Source organism: Struthio camelus, chromosome 8 (genome assembly GCF_040807025.1).
Source record: "Struthio camelus isolate bStrCam1 chromosome 8, bStrCam1.hap1, whole genome shotgun sequence".
In the NCBI taxonomy this organism is placed as follows: domain Eukaryota; kingdom Metazoa; phylum Chordata; class Aves; order Struthioniformes; family Struthionidae; genus Struthio; species Struthio camelus.
In genome coordinates this window covers 30,845,686-30,869,957 of record NC_090949.1, presented here as the reverse complement: position 1 = coordinate 30,869,957, position 24,272 = coordinate 30,845,686, and the positions used below count along the sequence as shown (strand labels likewise).

At 37.4% G+C, this 24,272-nt stretch overlaps 1 protein-coding gene across 2 annotated transcripts in view; it reads left to right on the top strand.

Annotated features, from left to right (window-relative positions):
• Positions 1–24,272, top strand: part of FAF1 (Fas associated factor 1) — a 183,780-nt gene that overhangs the window by 109,266 nt on the left and 50,242 nt on the right. For both annotated transcript variants that reach the window (XM_068953099.1, XM_068953098.1), the window contains exons 9-12: positions 11,286–11,381; positions 12,116–12,242; positions 13,185–13,248; positions 14,159–14,240. In XM_068953099.1, the coding sequence (XP_068809200.1) occupies positions 11,286–11,381; positions 12,116–12,242; positions 13,185–13,248; positions 14,159–14,240 (369 nt within the window). The remainder of the gene's footprint in view (positions 1–11,285; positions 11,382–12,115; positions 12,243–13,184; positions 13,249–14,158; positions 14,241–24,272) is intronic.

Sequence of the window (24,272 nt, the reverse complement as noted above, 5' to 3'; positions counted from 1 at the left end):
TAGAACAGTTCACTTAGGCCTCCTCTTAGAAATGAGAAGACTGAATTACTTGAGACTTAGTACTAAACTTCCCTAAAAATCAAAGAAAAGTAGCTACATGGCCTCTGCTGGATTTTGGTAGAAATTGGCCATCTCAGTCTTGTTAGATGACTGAGAAAATCCAACCTAAAATGTTGGGAAGGATTCAGATCTATCAAGCTCTTTGAGGCCTCTGAATAGAATGACACTTTGTAAATACTTATTTTTTATTTAATTATTTATGTTTTTAATATTTTGCTCGCCACACTTGTAACAATTATACAGCAACAAAGTACATGTGATACGTAGCCTTAGTAAATGAATAAAATTAATGCCTCTGCCGTAACACAACAACTTACCATTTACGTACACAGAAGCATATGTGGTTATTTAATATACTAGCATTTCTAGTTTTGACCTTTTTACTTTAATTGAGGAGGATATAAATGTAGTGCCTTTAATCCTGCTGGTGCAAGGAATTAAAGGCCTTTTCATATATTCCAGGTAAAGGAAGCACAGAAAATAAGAAACAGATATCCTTTTCAGAAGGTCGTTTTTAGAAGCCAATAACACCATGTTTTCAAAAGGCTAACACTGCAAAAATTTGATTCCTTGAACAGTGATATCCAGGAAGAAGAGGCAGCACAAAAAACCCATTGGTGCTTGCACCATTTGTTGGAAGCAGTGTTGCTAGCACAACTGCTTGAACTCTGCCAAGGAATTATATAGTGCTGGAAACATATCCAGGCGCTCTTCTGTTTGCCATCCAAAGCATTGTATGATGCTGTGAAGTAAATGGCATCCCACCATAGTCCAGAAATGTGCCAAGCGGGTGGCTGGTACTCTTTGTGAATGCAAAACGGTTCCCAAGATGTATCCTTGAATATCTGTGCTCAGTTGTGGTCAGAGTGAATCAAATAGATTGTTGGTTTATGCTATTGCTTATTAATTCATTTTGCAGTTGTTTGTTACCTTAAAAATCTGTTTAATAGTTTTCTGGCTCTTCTGAGTAGCAAAAAACAGTGGGACAGTTTGTGATCAGACCTAGCAGAAATGGTATTATTATATGCTCTTCCATGACAATTACCCATTTACTTAAAGAAATATCAGAAAGCTAGCAGACACTTTGTTCTGGTACAGAAGCCAGCAAGTGAAACAGGACAATGTTACTACCTTGATTGCTTTTCAGCATTTTAACTATGAAGAATTTTGAGGGAGGGAGACATAGGAAGACAAATTATTTATTTTTTAGTTATTTTTTGCTGCTGTTACGAGAACATGATGCCACATCCGTCAAGTAAGTGTAACTGAGCTTTGCACAGGCACCAGTAGAGTATCCAAAGTAAGAGTAAGCAGCATCATAAAATACCATAATCAGACTGCAGAGCATGTGGTGATGGTCCTCAGAGAGGTGATGGATCAGGGGGTGCTGATGCTTTCCCACGTTTCCAGGTACTAAAGGGATTCTTGGCATTTTTCCTATAGACCTTTTCTGTTGTTTAGCTTGATCCTACTCTCGTTTAGCGACTGAAAATGGGCATGCGTGCTTTGACTCCTGTCACCCGCATGCGCTCACGCTCTTATTTGGGTCCACGCTGAAAAAAGGTTTGGGAATCCCAGTTTATCTATGAATAATACTGTATTAATCTTAATAGATCTTGTTTTGGTGAAAGAATATTTATTTTCAGTTCCTGAGATATTCAGGAGCACGCAGCGAGTTATGATCCGTCCTGGGCGTGCATGTTTTGTAGATCAATGTTCATTCACACAGGTGTTCTTATTAGTAAATTCACTTAACCAATTTACAGGCGTAAGTTTTAATCACTGAGTAATTAGTGAAAGCATAGCCGAGGAATTGGAAATTTGGGAAATGTGTCATTATTTGCATATCAGTATAAAGCAATTGCTAAATTAAGGAGTGCACGTTGTGACATACATGAAGCTCCTTTACTGTTGCTTTGTCAGTGCACATTAACATCAACTTGATGTGAAAGCCTGGCTTTCTCTGCGTGAGCAAAAAATCCTAAGGCAGAAGTACACAATGAATCACCCAGAGTTTGGAGGCTAGCGCTCTGAATTGCCTTGGGGTTCAGACCGAGGGAAGAAAAAACTGATGTAAAAGACCATTGAGAAAACGTATCAGTGGAAAGTAATTAACTCAAGATCCACAATTAGCCTCATGGTCCATACTTAACTGTGTTCCAGGTCTTTCAGCATTTATTTAATTCTGTTACCCTGTGTTTCAAGTAGCTGCGAATGGCTTGGCAGATTTTTCATCCTTTTTAATACTTACAGCTTTTGTCTAACAAGAATAAGCTCTGTAAGTGATCATGGGTATTTATTTCAACCTCTCAAATATATCGCTTTCTTATTAAGGTTCTCTTGTACAGGTAAATATTATTTCCCTGTTGTTTCCTTTAAATATATATATATAAAGGCTTGAAGCAACATTAAGTATTACTGTATCTGTTCTTCTGTTTAATTGCTGAACTTGGCTAGCTAAACGTGATCAAATCAGATAAATAATGAAAATGAGGGACCGTTTTCTCTTCCATTTGGCCATCAAATGAGACTGATAGACTTTATAGTAACCCGACTGGTGATTAACAGTAACCTTAGGAAAAATTGGAGCGTGCATTCAACCAGCATGCCAGAGCTGCATGCTCTCGGAGGAATAGCAGAATTTTACGTTAAATCTCTTCAGAAACTCTTGATAGTGTTTTGTGAAGTTTGCTTTAACCTACTTGTTGATGTGGCTCCACCATCCCTCATCCGGTGTCTATTCTGAAAGAAAAAAATGTCCTGTTTGCTGCGCCGTGGGCTCCTCTGCAGCTTTCTACTTGTATGCTCTTTATCCACAAGCAGAGTCCACAGCATCTTCTCTGTGCCGCTGCCTTCAGCACTTCTGTTAAAGAACTTCCACGGTTGTCCCTTTGTAGTGGGAAAGGAAGGAGAAGATACGTACCTCTCGCATGCAGCCCTGTGCACTAAACTTCAGAAGAATTTTGGAAAATTAAGCCAACCAATCTCTTAATCTTAAGATTAAGGAATTTATCAAATTTTTTGAATTTGTGAATATTTGAGATACCATTTTCAGTTCAGATCTTTGGAAATCTATATTTTAACTCTGTGGCATTCCTTTGTTATTTTAATCTTCGCGATAGTTAAAAGCGCTACCATGGGAACGTCACTAAAATCCTTGGAATGAATTTCCTGCAACCTGTGTTGACAGGTTTAAATTACGTACTCTGACACTGTTCTTGTGGCTGGATTAGAAACTTTTTTTTTAAAGTGAAACCTGCGATAAGTAATTGTCACAGCGCGCCAGTACAACGCTAATTTGAAGTGACGTGTCCAAACTGGCCCTAGTAACAGAAGAAAGCTAACAGGTGTGAGGGGTGGATCTTCCCATGGGCCCTGCTGAACTTCTCACAGGGGAAAAATAGTAGAAAAAGTGAAATGAACCTTGACTAAAGCTGTCAGCAGTAATTATCTCAACAACACTTTGTGAGGAGTTAAAATAAGCAGTGCTGATTTATAACCTGAACACACTCCACCCTACAGATTTTTTTTCATCCAGTTAGTGTTTAAAATGAAACGTTGAATACCTGTCAAGACTTTGTTGTGGTACTGAAGATGCGTAATAAAAATGAAGTTCTTTTCCAGGGGAAGTTGATTTCAAGGGCTGTCAGATTTTTTTTTTTAAATGCTTCTATTCGTTTTAATATTTGTGCAACAGTTTTAATACAAGCAAACCTATAGCATATTTGAGCGTTTTTTCCAGCTAACGCTATTTGATGTCAAAAGACAAAATGGTTAACCTGGAATTACATCTGCTTTTTACGGTAGTTCAAGGTGGGATAAGGGCTGATGTTGTAGACAGGCTTTGATTGATTGATTGTTTTTTTTTAAATTATGTTCTATAATATCTTATTGACCAATGTAGTCTGAAGAGAACTGTTCAGTTCTGGGTAGTAAATTTCTCTAATGCCAAGTACAAAACCTCTTGTTTTTGTAAATTTCAAAATGTTCAGTTGATAGACTTCTTTTAATTTTAATGTGGCTTCATTTTATAGTGGGATGCTTGTTCATTGTTGGTGTGAAAACACTTGTTTTATATATACAGGGTGTTTCAATATGGAAAGAAAAAGTAATTTTACAACCTGTTGCTAAAGAAAGGGTATTTATTAGCTTTGAGAAAAGAGCAAAGCAAAAGATGAACTTTAATTTGCAGAAATTCTTTAATCCATTAAAGTTTAAAACATTGCTTTTAGACATGGACATGCATGAATTCTCAAATCTTCTATCCCTTTGACTTTGTAAGATTATGTAGTAAAAACAAGATAGACTTTTTTTTTTTTTAATCCATAATTAGACAGTGATAAATGATGGGTTTTGAAAAGTGCTGAACACTTTTTTTGTTCCCAAGGAGTTTAGTGAGGGTTTGTTTGAGCACAACGGGCTGCCCGCACGTCATTAATAGTGCTTGGTTAAACAACACTGAAAACCAGGGCCATGGGAAGAACAGCCTGATATGAAGGACCTCTCGTGTCATGGCAGTATTTTTCTGGAAACCATGGGTCTCTGCGTACTGTGAGAAGTAGCATGATCTGCTTGTGAGGCCACTATCATCTCTCTGAATGGATTGGCTTCTTTCTGGTTTTGGGACTTCATCCAGAAAGAGCAGGGAGCCATCTGATACTGAAAGGTGAATCCCAAAAAACTGCAGAGGAATTGGAACACTCTTATTTCCCCTCCCTTCAGTATTTGTATTCAAGTACTGTGCTGGGTGCATTTAGAAACCATTCTTTTCTTGAGCTGTTTGTGGGTTGGAAGACTGCCAACTCTTAAATATCAAGCCTGGAAGCATGACTTCCCCAACCGTCGTTTGCTCTATCTCCCATCCCTTTTACTCGTTGATTTTTCCCATATGTCAGATTAACTATTATCTTCCTTTCACCACACAAATATTGCTTGCTGTATGTATTGGTTGTACTTCAAATTCTCATTTTCTTTAATCTCAGAAAAGATAGGTTGCAAAAGAAAAATGGAAAATGGGAATGCTCGTGAGCTTGAAGCAGCTCAGGTACCCTCGCCAGTCCAGAGCTCGAGGGCTGAGCTGCACCTCCACCACCTATGCTGTGACATGACTCCGTTTCATCTTGCTCCAATGGTGAGCAACCACCAGTGTGTAGTGAGCAGCAAGCAACGTGGCTTATTTTCTATGTGTTTTAAATAGATTGTCTGATCATTTTTTCCTGTGTCTTTCTGGAGAGTAAAGGTGGGTGGAACTGATCTGATTCCCTAGTTCACCCTCGGATTGCGATTTGGCCTGACTTAAAGACTGAGGTCTAAGGCTTAGGTCTGCCCCTTGACCTAGCCCTGCTGAAAAAGTATTCCTCTCTAAATTCCTGTTCTGCGTAGTTAGAATGGTAGTCTTTTTGAAAAGGGAAACTAGTTCATCTAGTGAGGAGAGAGAGATGGCATCTTGTCAGACCTGGAGAAAAAAACTTGTTTGAATTCTTCTGAGATCTGTCCATCCAGAAGAAGGGACCAGCAGTGATGAATTATGCCTTACAAACATCTAAACTGAAGCCTATCTAGACCAAGAAGGAAGAGAGTTTCTCACTTATTACAGTTTTACGTACCCCAATTGAAAGTACAGAGAATGAACTGAACCCGGAGATACGGAAAGGCGTCTTTGCAGGAGCTGTGCTATTCAGCTGAGAAAATCTAGAAAACTGATGAATTGTTTAATGTCATGTATTAGTTGACTACTCTTGGTACACATGAATGTGTTTGATTTCTACTCTATGTTGCTTAGGATCTAAACTCAGCTATTAGTACAGTCCGTGTATGGAGTATAATAGAGTAACTAGGACAAGAATGATCTTTCTCACGCTTTTGTTCATGCAGTAATCTTCAAAAAAGGCCAACTGTTTTTCCTAGCTTCAAGAAAGGCATGCAAACACACCTCTGTAGTGTCACTGACATGCATCATATGCCAGGAGTTAGCTTATACTGTTTAAAAAAAAACGAGCCAGATTGCAGGATAGTAAGTTTAATATGATTAATGAAATGCTTGACAGAGCTTCTTCCTTACTCCTCTATGCTGTTACCTAATGAGGGGAAAACAGAATCACAGTAATTTCTTCAACAAGAAGAAAGTCCAAATCGTTATGGAAGTGAAATTTTCATAATGGGGATTCCTGCCAGTCATTGCGTGTTTTGCCACCAGCACCTCTGTCTTTGGTTATTTTGAATAACTCACCATGGTGTATTAAGAGAAGTACTAAGTCATGTTTGTTTCTTATACGTTAGCTGTGCATAGGTGAACAAAACCAGTATATTAAAAAACTAAGTAACTCTCGTTCTCAGCACAGTGAAAGAGCTGTCATGCGGCGCGCTTGAATCGGGATTAGGTTTCAGTCTGTAGGCAGCAGTGCTTTCGTTTCTGATGAAGAGCTTCTCATGTGATCTATGCTTGTTATTAAACCTCCATGCGTGTACTGCAGCCCGAGATGCGACTTCTAGAAAGAGTTCTTGTTTAGCTGATGACCTCCTGATTTATAAATATTATTTTGGCGTACCATTTCCATATTAGCTTACATTTTTTTTTCTAATGTGGAAACACATCTAGCTAGTATTGACAAGCTAGTCAGAGTGCTGAATAGTGTTCATAACTGTCTGTTAGTTTTCAGAGCTGGCGTGTACTGGAATAATATTTATTATGGAGGGCAGTTAGAAGTTTGTAGCGCTGATAAATTCTACTTGTTACAACAGCTCAGTTTCAAAGATCCCGACTCTTCAAACTTAGCGTGAACTTCTAATCTTAATTATTTAGATAATTCTTTTTTACTCACAATGGCTTAAGCACTTTTAATAATACTCTAAAGATTATTCACATGCAGCCAATGTTTCCAAAGCAAAAAAAATGTTTTTAGGTTTCAAGATACTTGTATAATCTCTATAGAAATTGGACTTCACTGAGTGAGTAATAATGTTTTTTGGCATATTTTTCTGGAAGTAATTTTCTTTTACTTATTAAGCAGTTTCCTGGTTGTATAACGATAACAGTGAAGACATTAAAAAAAAAAAAAACTCAAACGGATACTGGGATAACAGAGAACTGCTGAAGTTACTTGTGTGGGTGGTTTATCCAGCTATCACTCCGTATTATGACGTGGGCTAACAGCAGATTTATCTGCCTCCCAAATGGATACTCTGTGGCCTTCATTTTCATCTTACTTAACAAGGGGAAAACAGGCATTTCCCATTTTCACCCAAATCAAATATCGATACCCCGAACATGAGGTGTAAACCTGGAACTGATTGGAGGTGGTGCTCTAAAGATATTGCGTTACCGAAAGACAGATGGGAAAGGCGCTGCACTGGGTGGAGTGCCACGTCGTCTTGGGCTAATTGTGAGAGTTATAACCAACGGAAATTAGAGACGCTAGCCTGAAAGATTTGGGATTAGGTAATCTGAGTGTTTTTAACTCCTTAGATTATAAAAACCAGGAGACTAAATTATGCACTTGGTATGCTTAAGAAACCCACGTGTGACTATCTGCAAGTTTTAATTCCACCTGTTCGCTTCATAGAGTCTCTGAAAGTATGTGTTGGAAAGCAGGCAAGGGTGATTCTCATGGGGAAAACGAAAATATTCTGAAAAGTTAGTGACTTTTAAGTTTTTTCCACAAACAGTCATGCAGGTTCATGAGTTGGCAATTTGACTGGCCAAGTACTCAGGCTACAAACCAGCGTCTTCAGTTTTGGGATTGATAAAAGGATTATACCCATTCACATGGCAAGTAAGATAGCTGCGACAACGATTCGTATGCTTAATGTACTACAGTTCTGTTTGGGAGTAAGTGTATGCGGTATTCAGAAAGAATTAAAAAAAACGCTCAAAGAGCAGTCTGATATCTAAAGAGGTCTTGCTGCTGAGACACTTCAGCTGGTGCTCCCGTCACTAAACTGGCCCAGGTTCAACATAATCGTGAAAGTTGAGGTCTGCTATCCATAGCACTCGACCAAACTGCCTCAAAAGTAATCTTTTGCTTAGTATTGATTTTTTATAATTTCCAAAATAAAGATTAAACTTTCTAGTTCAAGAGTTTCTCTTTTGAGAGAAAAGGACTATCTGCTTTATCATTGAATTAAGCTTACTTAATTCCAGAGCAACGTACGTGCCCGTAGATTAGTTTCAAAATGAAACACAGGGCTTTCCTCTTTGTCCTAACCTTTACTTAGCAAAAAAGTCTCAAACAAGCTGAAGCAGAGGATAATTTCTCACACAAATGTTCACAAAGAAAAACATATGAGCGACTGTCTGGGGAGTAGGATGAAATAGGTTCTGGTGTTGAACCCTTGCTGCTGTTGGCTCATTTCTGAGACACACTCAGATACTGTAATTTAGGGGTGCCAGGTAGGACTGCAGCACCCTGCTGTTGGGCCAAGCGATGAAGCAGCACAGTAACTGCTGGAGCTTGGGCCTCTTTTTTTAATGGGCATATGAAAGATATCAGGAGTCCTTCCAGATGGCAGCCAGCATATTTGATGCTATTAAGTAGGGATTTCTAAAAGAGATGTATCCTGGACTTAAGTGTGTGTGTGTCTGTCTGTTTTACCTGTAGTTTATATAGCATGGGTGACTTGGGCAAAGTTTCAGGTTTTATAATAGTTGGGATTTGTTTATTATTAAAAGGTAATTAAAACATTAATTAAAACTGGTGGATTATTACAGAGAATACAGTTTACGGTCTTGTCTTGAGAGTTTCATAGGTAATTGCACTTGACCTGTATGTCATCTTTAATATTTCATTTGTTCCAGAATATTATTACTCACTTCCTTTAAGATGATAGCTATGTTTTTCATGCAGCTAAACTTCTGTTTAACCTTGCTGTGAGAATGTGACAGTAGGCCAGTTCAGACAGGTTAATGCTCATTTGGTAACTAGCTGCTTAATCAGCTCGCTTTGACCTGCAGCAAATTAAATCTTTGGAAGTTCTAGCAGGCAAGTGATAAAGTCATTCCGAATTATGTGTAAAAAGAAACAGGATATTTCCAGTGCTCATGGCAGTAAATGAAATTTCAGGCTTATGATTTATTCTTAGGTTTTGATTAAGGATGATGTAAATTTGATTTGGCTTACCGTTTTTACAATCTAATTAGGAGGAGGCTGTATCTGTGGAATGTATAATTGAAGTGTCTCATTTTTTGACCAAGGAAAAATGGTTATGACTTCTACGGGATGTAGAAAATATTTTGTCCTGTACATGTTTCTGAAGGAACCATTTACTGTTAGCAACATTTTGAACATACAGCCAGACAAGTCAGTCAGATTTGTTGAGAATCAAATATTTTGTCAGATTCAGATTCTGTAAAAACTGGATTCGTTGCCAAAGCAAACCTTGTTAATTTAAGATCTATTCATATTGTAGATTTGACTCCATGTCTTAATCAAAATAGGGCTTAGGTGCTGCTGAAAATTCTGTTTTATGATCATCCAACTCTACTTGAATAGGTCTGATACGCTTTCCAGAAGAGGGCAGTAGGCCATGTGTACACTTCAGCTGTATAAAGAAATGTGTGGAGGATGCTTGAAATGGCAAAGAATAGCACAGAAGAACTGGAGAATTTGTACAACTTTTTGGAATGATATTTAAAGTTCCTTTGATCAGCAGAGAAGATACTGGGCTGTATTTTTATTTTGCCTCGGGTGTTATTTTTAATATAATCGTTAGTACTCGGTTGGCTATTTAGCTAGATGGACTCATGCAGTGAAACCGAGTAGCTTGATGGTTGACTTCACCAAGAAGGATCTCGTGAAATTTCTCGGCTCAATGAATACTATGTAGTTTAGCTTTCTAAAGCTACAGCTGTATTTCATGGATCCCAATGTTCCCAGTGTCTTCAGTAGGTTTTTTCTGATACTAAAATGGTGAACTATTCTTGTTTTTAGTCATAATGATAGTGTGTACAATCAGCATCTCCAAAGACTGTTCCTTCATGTTTGCAGACATCTAATCATTTTGTCTTTTCAAATGGTGGTAGCTTTTATCCATTACTGTCTTCATTTCTTCTCTCACTAATTTTAAAACGTTTAGATTTAAGGAAAAGAGCAGTAGGAAAAAAGTGCTGTTTCTGTTGGCATGAATATCCTTCCTATGCTGTCCATAAGTTCACTAGTGTTGTTGTGGTTCATGTGTGCTGTTCAGATGAGAAACATGGCCTGTGCCTTTGGTATTATTAATGACCAAGATGGCGATGAAATGTACTTTTTGAGTAGACGTTTTGATTGCATCTTTTACTATTTCTGACACTAGACTATTTTTTCAAGATGATCAAAATTTTTTTGCAAGGTGACTTAACTGTTTTGAATTAGTTGCTTCAGTACCTATCATCTTTACCTTAACATTTGCGTAATAACTAGGAAGGAAAAATGAATTGCATATACGTCATCAAGGTCTCCCACTGTATAATTTACTGATTTTTATTTTTTATTTTTTTTACATGGAGGAGAAAAATATTCTCAACATGAAAACAAATCAAGTAAATATGTTAATATAGTTAATAAAGTTTATTAATATAGTATCATTAAAAAATTAACCTGAACACTTAAAACACAAATCAATAAATCTTTTCATTTAACTTTATGAGATATTGTTCTTATTCTAGTTTAAATCCAGAAAATTTGCAGGTAATGGTTCAAAGTTCAGTCCTGATTTAGGAGAAAATAACAATGCAAGCCAGTTTTGAGTTTGCAGTTCCATTTGGTGTGTTTGGATACTCTGGGCGTGCATACCTGTAAGCTCCTTGGCTCTAAAATGCACAAAGAGCTATTGTTACCTCTTTTTTTTTTTCCTGCTAGCATCTGTAGTTCCTGTTTCATCATTTGCTGGGCATACAGCCTTTCCTGAAGACTGCATGTAGTTAAACATGCAGAAAACCTCAAATCCTAAAACTTGACATTGCGGCTTCGTGAAATTAAGTCTTAGCACTCCACACTTAACAGAAAATACTGCAATATGTTAGTGGTGAACGTGCGGTAATAGTTGTTGGATGTTTTGAGTATCTTTATGTCAGGAATCATTTGAATTTTCCAGGCTTCTTTCTTTATATGTGTATAATTAATTCGGACATCTGTAGTACAGTCTTTAATTTGAATATCAAAACAACCTGAAAAAGAAAAAAGAAAAACGTAAGTGAGAACATTGCGTTAATAAATAATCACTGTTTTTTACAATGTTTTTTATTGTAGATGACTCTAGCTGTTTCCGGACTGACTTTTCCTTGCCATCGACTTACAGTTGGAAGAAGGTCTTCACCCGTACAAACAAGGGAACAGTCAGAAGAGGTAAGAACATTTTGATTTAACAAGTATGCTCTAGGAAGAAGCTGGAGTAGTCTTGTTTTGCACTGGTTATTGTCTCTTCTGTTGTCAAATATGTCAGTAGAACTACATGTAAAAAGATTCAGCTTACAATTCTTGTAACATGTAATTGTAATAAAGACAGGAACTGGACAAACGAGTTACTGATGAAAAAAGTTAAAAAAAAAAAAAAAAAAAGGCAAGTTGTAATAACTATTGAAAAATCCTCCAAGTCCTAAATTTGAATGGGAGAGATTGCAGTAAGATAGGTACCTTTCCAAGTGTACCAAGGACTGTCCTGCACCATGCAAGTATTGCTAAAGTACACTGCATCTGGTTAGTAAAACTATTGTGGCTTTTTTCATTCTTTCTTATGCAGTAGTAACCATCTAGAGTACCTCTAGGGGGAAAAACAATTTGAGTTTTAGATAAAATTTGCTCAACTCTGTGATACTATGTATATATACAGAACTAGCTCCTTAGTTATTTAATAATCTCTTTTGTCACATAATATTGCTCTGTCAGCCAGACTTCTGGTAAAAATTAGAAGTCTTTCTTAGACTATAAAATAATAAACTTAATTGCAGTATATCAAGTGTTTATAGAAATGGATAAGTACTTTTCAGTATGTATGTATTTCGTGTTTCATTAAAGATGACCTATGTAATAGAGGCTTATCGTGTGTGTGTGGTTTTGTTTTGTTGTTTTTTTTTTAATAGCAATGCACTGATGTTCATATGGTTAGTGACAGTGATGGAGATGACTTTGAAGATGCTACAGAGTTTGGAGTTGATGATGGAGAGATGTTTGGAGTAGCATCATCTGCCTTGAGGAAATCGCCAATGAGTAAGAGTTGAAAGTTGATTTACTGTGGATTTTGCAGCACTAGTGAAAGCAGAGACGTATGATGGGTCTGCATACTAAGACATAGGAAATTATCTTTCACTAGGGAATGTTAAGAGAGTCTCGTGTCTGATGGGTGCTTCAGAGGAAAATGCTGGAAACCTGTATAACTGGCAACAATGAAGTCATCTTCCCATGGATGAAGTTTCTTCTTAACTTTATGCTTTTAGCTTGTAGCTGAAGAATGATAATAATATACCTCTGAGAAATGATGATCTATGATCAAATGAAGCTGTTGATCCTTGCTAGCTACATTTCCTCTTCCCTGTTTTGAAACTTCTGCGAGTTTTTAGCTTCAGCCTCTTATGATGATGAATATTTTAAACTATTTACATGTAACATTAAATACTTCCTTTTATCTCAATGATTATTTGGTACTGAATTATAAGAAGGGAATAGACATCAGTTACCCTATATATGCTAATTATTTATTTCAGGCCTGTGTCAGTGTCATTACCATAGAAGTTTTCTGACAGCAAATCTATGTCACTGTAATGGTATGGGAATATTTTTAACATTATGTATAGGAAGTTAAAAAAGGAAAGTAAATAGCAGTACAGTGTGTCAAACCTTTCAAACCAGTCCTTTACTTTTAATGTAATAAAGGAAGTACTGAGTGTGAACTCTGAACAGGTGATTTATCACATTACACTGGAGCTGAGGATTTTACTTTTTGGAAAACCTGAATATTTTCTTGGGTGTGTCTGGAAATTCCCTGTTTCTCGAAAGATTCATAGCTGGTAGTCTTTCATGAAATGTATATAACATGATAACTGCTTAGTAAACTGCCAACATAAAAAAAAATCCATGAAACAAGGTGAGTGTGCATATAAAAATCCCTTTCCCTAAGGTTACATTTTTCTTTCTTTCTTTCTTTTTTTTAAGTGCCAGAAAATGCTGAAAATGAAGGAGATGCCTTATTACAATTTACAGCAGAATTTTCTTCAAGGTAAGCTTAGCCTATGGACTGTGAAAGTAAAAATAAAACAAATGTACATATTTTCTTATGTAAGCATACACATGTAGGCATCTGAATCTGATTTGTTTTAAGCTAATTTGGTTGAGGCAATTTAGGAGGCAGCATATTTCTTAGTCCAAGTTTTAGAGTGGCAGGTTCTTGCCTTACTTAATTTTCCATTAATTTACGATCATTACTTAATTATGTAAGGGTCCAGAAGGATGACAGAGATTCAGATTATGAATAGCAATTTTAATTTGATGTACAGCACCAGAAAAGCTGAAGCTGATTAATATTGAAAAAAATATCCTGAATTGTAATAAGAGTTTTCTCAATAATAAAGTGGTTGAACAATCATAAATCATTACTTTTTAAAAATACAGAACTGCTGGTTTTCCATAACTTTATAGCTCCAAATCATGTGGTGTTAAACAATTGTCTTCCTCAAATAGGTGGAAGCTGCTTGGCAGCCAGAAAGTCTATATGTTACAAACTAATGCAAAGTTTGTCTTCTGTTCTCAGTCCTGTGTAATGGAAGGTTTATTCACATAGGTGTGTATATATATATGGGATGCATTAATGTGTAATATAATAGCCTTAAATTAACCTTTAAAACTGTAATAACGAGAAGTAATAAGTTGTGATTGGAAAAGTATCTAGAAGTTCAAATGTCTGTTTATGTAAACAATTTTTTAAATGATGAAATGCATAAGAAGTTATTAGTTTGAGCTTTTGAATGTCAGGGGACATATAGCTGTTAAAGAGCAGAAGGGAAGTATTTAGAAGTGTAGTACTTTCTAAGGATTTAGCCAATGCATCATATTAAAAGAATATGTGAAGAGCTAGAATGTTGAAATTATTTTCATATTTTTTTATTAATTGAAAATTTTATCTCAAATAGATATGGTGACTGCCATCCTGTTTATTTCATTGGCTCATTAGAGGCTGCTTTTCAAGAAGCCTTCTATGGGAAGGCTAGAGATGTAAGTGTGTATTAACGTTGCTTTATTTGATTTAGGGGAAAAAGGAAAACCACAGTAAAGGCTGTATTTTTCTTTATTTTAGAAAGATAAAGTAAGTTTTGGAGTGGTCTTTTTATTGTTAGCAAACAGTTATACTCATTTAAGTAGTTGGCTAAAATATTTACGCTGAATGTTTTTGATATGATCGTATCTCATGCTTTCTAATTTTTCAGGGTCTATTTTTATTGGAGTCCTTCATTCATCAAAATTACATTTGTTTTGTCTCCTTTTTCTTTTCATCTTGAAGTAGTGCTGTCGTAATGCTATATAACATTGGCTGGGAGTCTTGTGGTTGACGAGTTCAAAGTTTCGTGTTGGTAACCACTGTGAGGGTTGGCTAAGGAAATTGTAAATTTAAGTTGAAATGTCTCTGAAATACAGTACTACATTTTTCTTTATACAGCCTTTATCTGCCAAGTAAGTTCCAGTATTAAAGTTTTATTATTTAGGTTTTATTATTTAGGCTGTCCATCCAGCCAGACATCTCAAGTTTCTGTTATTCCATGCACAGTTGTCAAATCAGTAGTTTAATAAAATTAGAATAGGAATAGTTTATTTAAGTTTTGGTGACGTGAATTCACTAAGGAGAAACCCAAACCCCTGCATAACTATCATGGGTAAAGCTGAAACACAAACAAAAAAATTATGCTGTTTAAATTTACTTTTTGTTATCTTGATAGATATTTGATTTTCAAATGAAGAATTTTTTGGCTTCCCAGAATTATTCATATTGGAAGAAATGGGATGTTACGATAGGTGTGATCATGAGTAAGATTATGTAGATAAGTAAGATTATGAATCTGCTCTAAATAGCTGAAGTTAACACTTGATATGTTGTGAACACAAATAGTTTTCTCACACTAAATTTGGTGGCTATTTCCATATCTGTGGATTTCGGAGTATATATCGCTACAGAATAATTCAGTGGCAAAGTATTAATTTATGATAATTCATTAAAGTAGAACTCATGCATATTTAAAAGAAATCAGATGAAGTGAACATGAAAAGTGCTTGAGAGAGGAAGTTCACTTTGTGCCGTTTCATCAGAAATGATTAACAGTGCGTCAGTGTAATAACGGAAGAGAGCCCGTTACAAGCTTTCATAAATATTATTTTATACCTACAAATTTTATACCTACAAATACATTTTTAATGTGGTACAACTATTTAGATTTTTAATCCTCAAAATAGTTCACGTGCTACTTCCATATCGCATTTGAAATTCCTGTCACCTTGCATTTCTGTTGTTTCGCAATGGATTCAGACCAGATGCTCATCAGGATAACATCATGTATTTAGGAAAGCATTATTTGTATGGCTTTTTCCTCTAAAAATTTTTTGCATATATTGGCTTAAGTTTTGGAATCCTCCCCTGACCCCAGAACTTCCCCCACCAAATGACATTATTTTATTTAACATCTAAAATTTGGAGCAAAGGTGTGAAAAAGTATAAGCAGCATTTGTTTTTCCTGCATTTTTCCTGCCACCAACCAACATTTTCTGTACTGCCTCCTGGAATTCATAATTGGGAAAAAGGGGTACTTTATTTTATGTTTTTCTAATTACATTTCATAAAATAATTGAAAATGTAGAGTAGTTAAGAAGAAGCTTAAGAGAAATTGCAGCCTGTATAGCTTGTGTTCTGATTTATACTGTGGCGGGTGCTTAATTTTACCAGGGCAACAGATGAGCTTCAGGCACCAGCATTCTTCACTTGAAGTGAGAAATTGAGTTCCAAGAGTAAATAAAAACAAGATTGAAGGTTTAAATCCTCTGCTAGGCTTTTTGAACTTATATACTCATTAAATGTTTATTGGAGTGGTGGGATTACGAAGGATTTGGGTAGCTTCATCAACTGGTATATACTTAATCACTAAGTAAAACACTACATTTGATAGAGTGTTTCTCACGATGCCACACTCAATCCATCTTAATGAAAACCGCTTCAAACTGATTTAATTTGAGAGCACTTGGCAGCTAGAGTGCTCAAAGATCTTAGCCTTTTCTTGACAAATTCTCAGTGCTGTCCAGAGCAGAAGGTGCACTCTGCAGTTCAGGTCCAGTGAGACAGCCATCAGTTTTGTTTTAATCTATATTCTTGGTAATTTTTCCCTCCAAATAGCCAGTTCCATGTGAACTTGAAGCCTGCTTACAGAAATATTTTAGTTCTGGTAATTTTAAATAAATTCACTTATATCAGAACATATATTTTAAACACAGAATATGGATTACAATTGTTTTAAGAAAAAGAAGTGTTCTGCTGTTAAATCTTAATGTTAGAAAGGGTACTAAGAAAACGCTACTTGAAAAAGAAACTATAACCTTTTTAAAGTTTAAATGGTTGTCTATTACCTGTGTGTTGTTTAGCTTTTATTATTATGGCTTTTCATTTGGAGTCTCTATATAGTTAAGATTAACTTATATGATGGGTGTTTGTTTTTCTTAAAAGCAGCTGCTACCATGATAATGCCAGTTTTAGGTAGGAGAAAGGGAATGAGGTCAAATGTAACGCTACCTTAAAAGCTGTTTATCTCTGAACTTGACTTTCTTTAATAAATAAATAAATAAGGGACAAGTATGCCGTACCTCAGGTTTTGGGTTTTAGCCTAAAATTAAAATAGCAGAAATACAGAGCCTTCCCTTTAACAACTGCTGTCCGTTGTCGTTGGCAGTGAAATCCCCAGGTACATCCTGCAGCCTGATAGTTCAGCTTGTTTGGGGGGCAATTTCCAAGGGTGGTTATATATCTAACCCAAGAAAAACTTTTGGTTCTTAATTTTTTTATTTGGTCAGGAAGAAAAAGAGAGACAAAGGTTCATTGCAATAAGAAATTCTTCCTTTGTGAAACTCTGATTTTACTTATTGTGCCTCTTTTCTCCATCATGTCAGTTTATGAAGCACAAACATGCCCTTGCTCGAGTAGCTATGCTGTCATAAAAATAGCTAGACTGGATGCCATGGAAGAAATCTTATAATGGGCAGGTTTTCACAAGATGTCTGGGGAAGGTTTAGTTCCAGCTGAAAGCAACTTGCTTATGCGTTGTGTTTTGAAAAATAAGGATTTTATCCCAGCTGCAATGGTATTGTTTTAGTACTAGTACCTCATCTCTGCTTTGAATCTTTAGAAGCTGTTTACTTGATTAATACTAAAGTATTTTCTTTTACCAGTTTATTTGTCTTTTCATTATTATGAGTGATTGCTACTCTTTTGTTATGAGAAAGGATAAAGAAACCTGCTTTACCTTTTCAGTAGCTCTTATTTTATGTACCTCTGTCAGATCAACTTCTGCTTCCTCTTTCAGCCTTTCTGTCCACTGATTTTTGATATGTGAAACATCTCTCTTAGCAGAGGTTGGTATTGGCCCCTCAATATATATTTCTGCACACTGAAAATGAACCATGTTTTTCTTCTCTTTAAATTCTGTCTTTTAGGTTCAGTTTAGTGGCAGAACTAATCCTCTCACATACGGATACTTTATTTCCTGAATACCTAGAAGGAAGAGTACTTCTTGGCATGTTCAAGTAAAAGCTTTTTCTTTTCTCTTATCCAGTGCTTTGCTGATTTCTGCAAGCAGCCTTCATGCAGGACTTCCTAAAGTACCGTTTTTATCTGTGTAATTTGTGAAACTTTCCCTCACTATTGTTTCAGGTAGTTAACTTAATACTGAAGAAAGATTCACTGAGATATACTTATTCTGATTTCTGCTAGCACAGATCATATAAACAGCATTGAGTACTCTACAGTCTTCTTGGCTATAACTGATTTTAGTTGTAAATTATGGGCTAGATCCAAACCAGCATTAGGTGTTGCATCATCTGACTTTTAGGTGCTAGGATCCTGGGATGAGCATCACTTGAGTCACGTTGCCTGTATTTATCAGAAGTTAGCGGACAGCGAGGCTGTTTTGGGGGTATGTTCTCTGTAGTGTGCTTTAGGAGAACTAGGTGATGTCAAATGAAAGCCAGAATAACCAGCACGTGAATGAGGCAGCAGATGAAATGTGTGAGCTTCAGGAGAGTCGTGCAGAGCTGGCCTGCAAGGACAGCGGAAAACATCATCTCTCCATTTAGGGCTGCAGGGGAGCTACCTCCACCCACTGGGCTCACAGGCAGGACCTCTTTCAGTGCAGAGACCTGGGACTGTCATTTTAAGGACTGAGTGGGGTCACTCTTTTAATCACATTCAGAAGAGAAATTTGAAGTGACAGTATCAAACCCGTCTCTTAGATCCTCCCTCATGTAGCCGATGCAGTCCCCTGGAGAAGAGGCACTTGTTCTGCATCCCGTTTGCAGGACTGTTCTTTGTCCTTGTCTTTGTCATCTTTTCTTTCCTAGATGGACCCTGGCCGGTACATTGTAGTCATACTCCCTCTTAGGCCCAATGAATGAGGGTTTCTGTAAAGTGTAGTAAGTTTGGCAAATGGGTGAAGAAGGCACCAGTTCCAGAACAATTTGTAATTACTGATTGGCACAAAGTCTTGGGAAGTGACTGGTGGGGGGCGGATTCTGCCAAGCAGAAGATGGAATTGAGTATGTTCTTGCATATATTAATTCCCTAAATGCTATGGAATGATGCAAAGGAGAACAGCTACACCAGCACTGTGTACTTTGCCTCCAGGCACATTTTAAACCAAAGCAAGTTGCTGCTGCGACATTTTATGAGAGGCTTGATCGTATGGTGTATTCTAGATGTGCTTTGAAAATACCTCTTTAGTTGAGCTGTCCAGGGGACCTAGAGGGAGAAATGACTCGTGTCCAGATCCCAACTGAGCGTAAATGCAACCTGAGCACCAAGTCATGCAGTCTTGTTGCAACTGTAGAGGACAGGTATAGATGTGTAACTTTAGGTACCCAGGAAAAGAGTAAAGCAGCTACAGTAAGGTTTAGATGTTAGTAGATAAATTCCAGGTAAATCCCGTGTTAGTGACCTACATTTTCTTTCCAGATATATTTGCCTGATATATTTGTTAACAGTTCTGTCTTTTCATTCTTAAATTAATTCTGAACTCTTGGATAATTACCAATTAGAAATTTTTACTCCAACATACTAGGTGAATATGAACCCTGTATTCAACTTAATCCTTCATATCTGAAAGGTTAGTCCTGGATGTGGGTCTCTTCAATGTTCTCTGTACTTTAAATAAATTTTCACTATTTAATTTTGGTTGTCTGACGCACTGTCTTCATTTTCCCCTCTTTCTAAGTTTATGATATGTAGAGCTTCTCTGAGTTTGTTTTTAATGGCTGAATATTCTTTGCATAACATAAGATATCACTACAAGTTGAATTGACTGTTGAGAGAAGGCCACTATATTTATTTCATTCATGTATCATGTCAGACAGCTGGAGCTTTGGATAATAACACTTTTGGATTTTATACATACCAGATATATGACCATTTAATGACTGTTTTTACAGGGAAGGTTTTTTCCAGGGTCTTAACCTCATACGGTTTGGGTAACTATCTCTGCCTAAAGGTTTGCTCCTTCAAATAAAAGGCATTAACTTTCTACCATAAGTATTGTAATGTACCTTAGCGATTTTTAATGGTATTGAACAAAAATAATTAGAGCTGGCAATGTTACATTTACAGGTAGAGGAATTTTTATTAAGGGCTATGATATTCTCATTATGACAAGGACGGATAAGACTGCCATTGTACTATGACTGTATACTTTGTTTTAATTTATTGTATGTTTTAATTTCAGTACTAAAAGCTTCTAAAGAATTTAGGATTTCCTATATCAGTGATCCTGCTTTGATCCTTTTTCAAAGTGGAGTAAATTCTGCAGTATATTATATCACGTTGGTGCTAGAGAAGGGTTACATTCTGCTGCGGGGGGGAAAGAAGATTGTGCATGTTAGAATAGTTGCGTCCAAGATGACTGATCACCTGATCTCCAGGATCACCTTGGAAAGGTGGATCAGATTGTTCACTTCAAAGGCTTAAAGATGTGCAAATGTGTCCCTTTGTTCATTTAAATTAGCTCTCACTACATAAAACCTGGAGGAAAAAGGAAGATTTTGATTCACTAGCTTACCGACTTGAAAGACTATTCATGCCTCTAGCAGATGTTACATAGTGATCGTTTTTTGTCTCAGTCACTACTTGAACTTGTAAACCTGAGATTCAGAAATAACCATTCAGGTCCGTGGTTTTGCTGACCCTTACGATCGTATTGCTCTTCTCATTCCATTTCATGTTTTTAGCTATCAGTAACTTACTCATGTTACGCTCGTGTCATGTTATGCATGTGTACATGGCTGAGGAGTTTGGATATCCCGTTACTCGGTCAGTGATTAACAGTTTGGTCTCTCTGTCTCATTAAGATCTGTGTTTGTTTCTGTCTCGGTGACAACTTTTCCTTCTTTTCTTCTGTTTTTGTACAAAATGCGTTGACTTTTCTGAAGCACCATCAGATATTGCAAAATGCAAAAATAGTCAAGTTGATGGCTTAGTCCTTTTGGTACCTAGCGCAGTAGAGGGCACGCGGTGTGAGACTGCAGCTGGGAAAACTGAGCCTCCTGCCAGGCTGCCCTGCCACGGAGCAGCATCTCTCACTGTCCTGCCGGGGCGCCGCAGGCCATCTTTGTCCCGCAGCGTGGCAGGGCCAGGCCAGCCCTGGGGCAGGAGGGGCTGCAGCGCTTCCCCGCGGATACCTGGCTGTGGGTGCGAGGCACGGGAGCAGGGGCAAGGCAGTCCACTCCCATGCGCAGCGCGTGAGACTTGGCAGTCTGATGGTAACAGAGATTTCAGAAAAAAATACCTGAGAGCTAGATTTTTGAAAGTATTTAGATAGCTAAGCTGCTGAAAAGTAGTTAGTGCCACTTTCAGGTGGCCCTTGTTCCTTTGAGATAAATGAAACTTAGAGCTCAGAGTTAAAGCAGTATCTTAAGTCTTGTTGACACTGATGAGACTTTGACTCCTGAGTGTGTTTGTAAGCCCAGACCCCTGCGTCCAGGTTACTTTGAAAATCCTAGTATACGACTCTCTAGCCTTAATCACCCACGAGTTCTGAAAAATACATCTCTTAATAGTTTAAGTACGTGAAAGCCTTTGGGAGTCCAGAAGCTATTCAGCACTTTGAACCTTTTCAGTGTGTCATACCTTCATAACGGCTCGCAAGAGTTCTTCCCCATTGCGTTTTTTTCTTTGTTAAAATCATACGCTAAATACCTTCCCCTGCCAATTCTTTATATTTTTGAGGACGCAACAAACACTGGCGTTCCGTCGAGTAGGCTGCTTCTATGGACGTCAGTGCAGTTCAACATTTTAGTAAGGCTATTTTCTTAGTATTGACTAAAAATGCCCAGTGATAGTCATCCTAGAATTTTCTGATTTTTCAAAGTCTTGAAATAACAACTAAAAACCCTATTTATAAATATATACCATCATAGATTAGTTAAAAAAAAAAAAAAAAAAACCCAGAACAAAACAAAACTCTAAGCCACGAGTCTTCTACAATAATGCATTTTTCCAAGCAAAAAATACTCCTGACTTCAATTAAGATTTTTCAAAATCATAAGTTTCAGCTTCTGTTCTTCCTGCTACCTCTTTACTTTTGTCCTAGCAGTATGCATAAGCCTGACCTTAACAGTTCGGACAAATTATCAGACACAGGTACGGTCTGTTGTGTATGATGGAGGTTAGTATTTGCGTGCCATGATTTGGTGCTGCAACAAAAAACTACACTCGCTCATGAAGTAGTTCAAATGTAACCATCCATTGTTTGTGTGCCTGTTCTGTTTACTGAAATTTGTCCCTAAACCTTTAAGCCTAAAACTGTACATATTTTGAAACATTCACTTGTATGGAATCTCATATTTAACAGTTTCATGGGGTTGTTTCTTTGGAACTAAAAGTGTTTCTCAAGAGCCTTTTTCTTCTCTCCGCTCCCAGTGAAAAGAGGAGAGCAAAGCCATCCGCTTACCACAAAGCAGTGCCACCACAAAGGAAAGATTAAGGGTTTAGAGAGAGGTCAATGTGGGTTTTTCTCTAACTAAACACTTTCCTAAAGTTTCCTTGTGGAAAAAATAATGAAGTCATCTCAGAGTTTTTAAAGAATTTTTATTTCTTTTTCACCGTCTGCATTCGCTTGTCTTCTCAGCATGGATGTTTAATCTTTCTAGGCTTTGTGAATTGGTCCAAATGAATAAGTGGTGAGCTGTCTCTCTAGGAGCTAGAGGCTTATTCTAAGGCCCTAATCACTGAGTAAACACATCTTTGCCCTCCCTCTCTTACAACCGCTATATAATAGTCGAGATTCTAGCACAGTAACCTGGATATTGCAGGGATCGACGCTTTGAAATGCAGAATGGCTGATCCTCCAAAACAGACAGTGCCTGATCTTCCCCTGCCTCTTTCTTCTTTTTAAATTAAATATCACCACCGAAATGCTGTTTTATTGCTTGATATTGTGCATTAGTGCCCTGGATTTTCAAGTTTAGTTTCAGTCAACATTGTTGGCTGCACTTGTATGGAGCTCTGCATGTTAGGCTTATTAATGGCCCCTCCTGGCACATGTGTACTTGGGGCTGAAGAACATTTAAATTAAATTAGACAAACATTAATGCAAATTACTAATCCCTTTCCCAAAGTCTAATGTTCAAATGTACTCTTCTTTTTTTAAACAGTCATCAAGTTTTATCCAAAGCTAGTATATGAGGTTATAACCATACAGTTTAAAAAAAAAAAAAAAAAAGCTTATCTCAAAAGTGCATCCCATGTCTTGCTGTCTCAGTACACTCCAATATCTAGTGTTCAGTGTTACTTGTGAGGAAGAGTTTTAAAACGACTATTTAAAAAAAAGTCTGAAAACACCATTTACTATATTGTCTCAGGAAATATGTTCAAGTAGGATTTTAAAATAAAGTAAATAATTTGGGGGGGGCAGGAAGAAGGGCTGGAACTTTATAATTTTTCTGAACGGTGTTCATCGTTCATCAAAGAGCAGATACAGCATCGTGGTCTTTCCTAGCTCATAGTTTCCCTATATTTTTCTCCATCGGCTCTCTTCCTTTCGGTACACACAGGCTCACTTTCCAAAAGGGTGGTCTGCAAATATCATGGGGATGCAACGCAGCCATGTGCTGCTGGCGGCGAAAGCTCAGCTATTCCTTGATAGGGTTTCAGGAGAACCAGGCACAGGTTACCTTGTTTCAAGGGGCCACCATTGTCATCCGCAGAAGGTGGCCTTTGCTACCGTGGTAGCTGCAATGGGGTATATCACCATGTACAAACACGGTGCGGGGTTCACTCGTTTGCCCTGTCTCCCTCACCCCTGCCCGTGTCCCGCGCACTCACGGCGCCGTGCAGCCGCCCAGCTCTTCGCTCTGCGTAGGTGCGGCGCTGGCCTCTTGCCCGCCGGCACATGGGCTTGCGAAGGCATCACGTATGAAGGCATCAGGATGAGGAGCTGCCAAGACATCCAGTATGTAGCATCACAGCCTTGGACCATAGATGTTTGTATTGGTGCTTATTAATTTTGCTTTTTTATATGCCTAGAGATGGACTGGTATAATACACTGTCATTCTTTCTAAGTTGATTACAAATGTATTTGTTTGGTGTCCTGAATACTGTTGTTTTAAGAGATGTGTTCCTCCTTCAGGACAATTATACTAAATGTTATCTTTATTGGGCAGCAAACCCCCAAAAAGTTAGCTCATTTTTTCAAGCGAAGTCTGTTAATAAGGTTTGGGGGTTGTATTCAGATGTGTGTTGTTATTTTTCTGTTGTAAGGATATAATGTGTCATATTTTGGTAACCAAAAGAAAAATTATTCTGAAGAATAGAGAGAGACAGAGATTTAGAGAGAGGGACCATTATGCCTTGAAATCTGTTGGGTTTTTTGTTTATTTTTCTTCTTCTTCTGTGTGAGAGACTCACATTGAGAGACTCGGCACACGCTATAAATGCCACTGTGCATCCTAACACACAACCTGCGGTTGCAGTTTTAAATTCCCAAGTAGTCTGAGGAAGTTTTCACTGATCG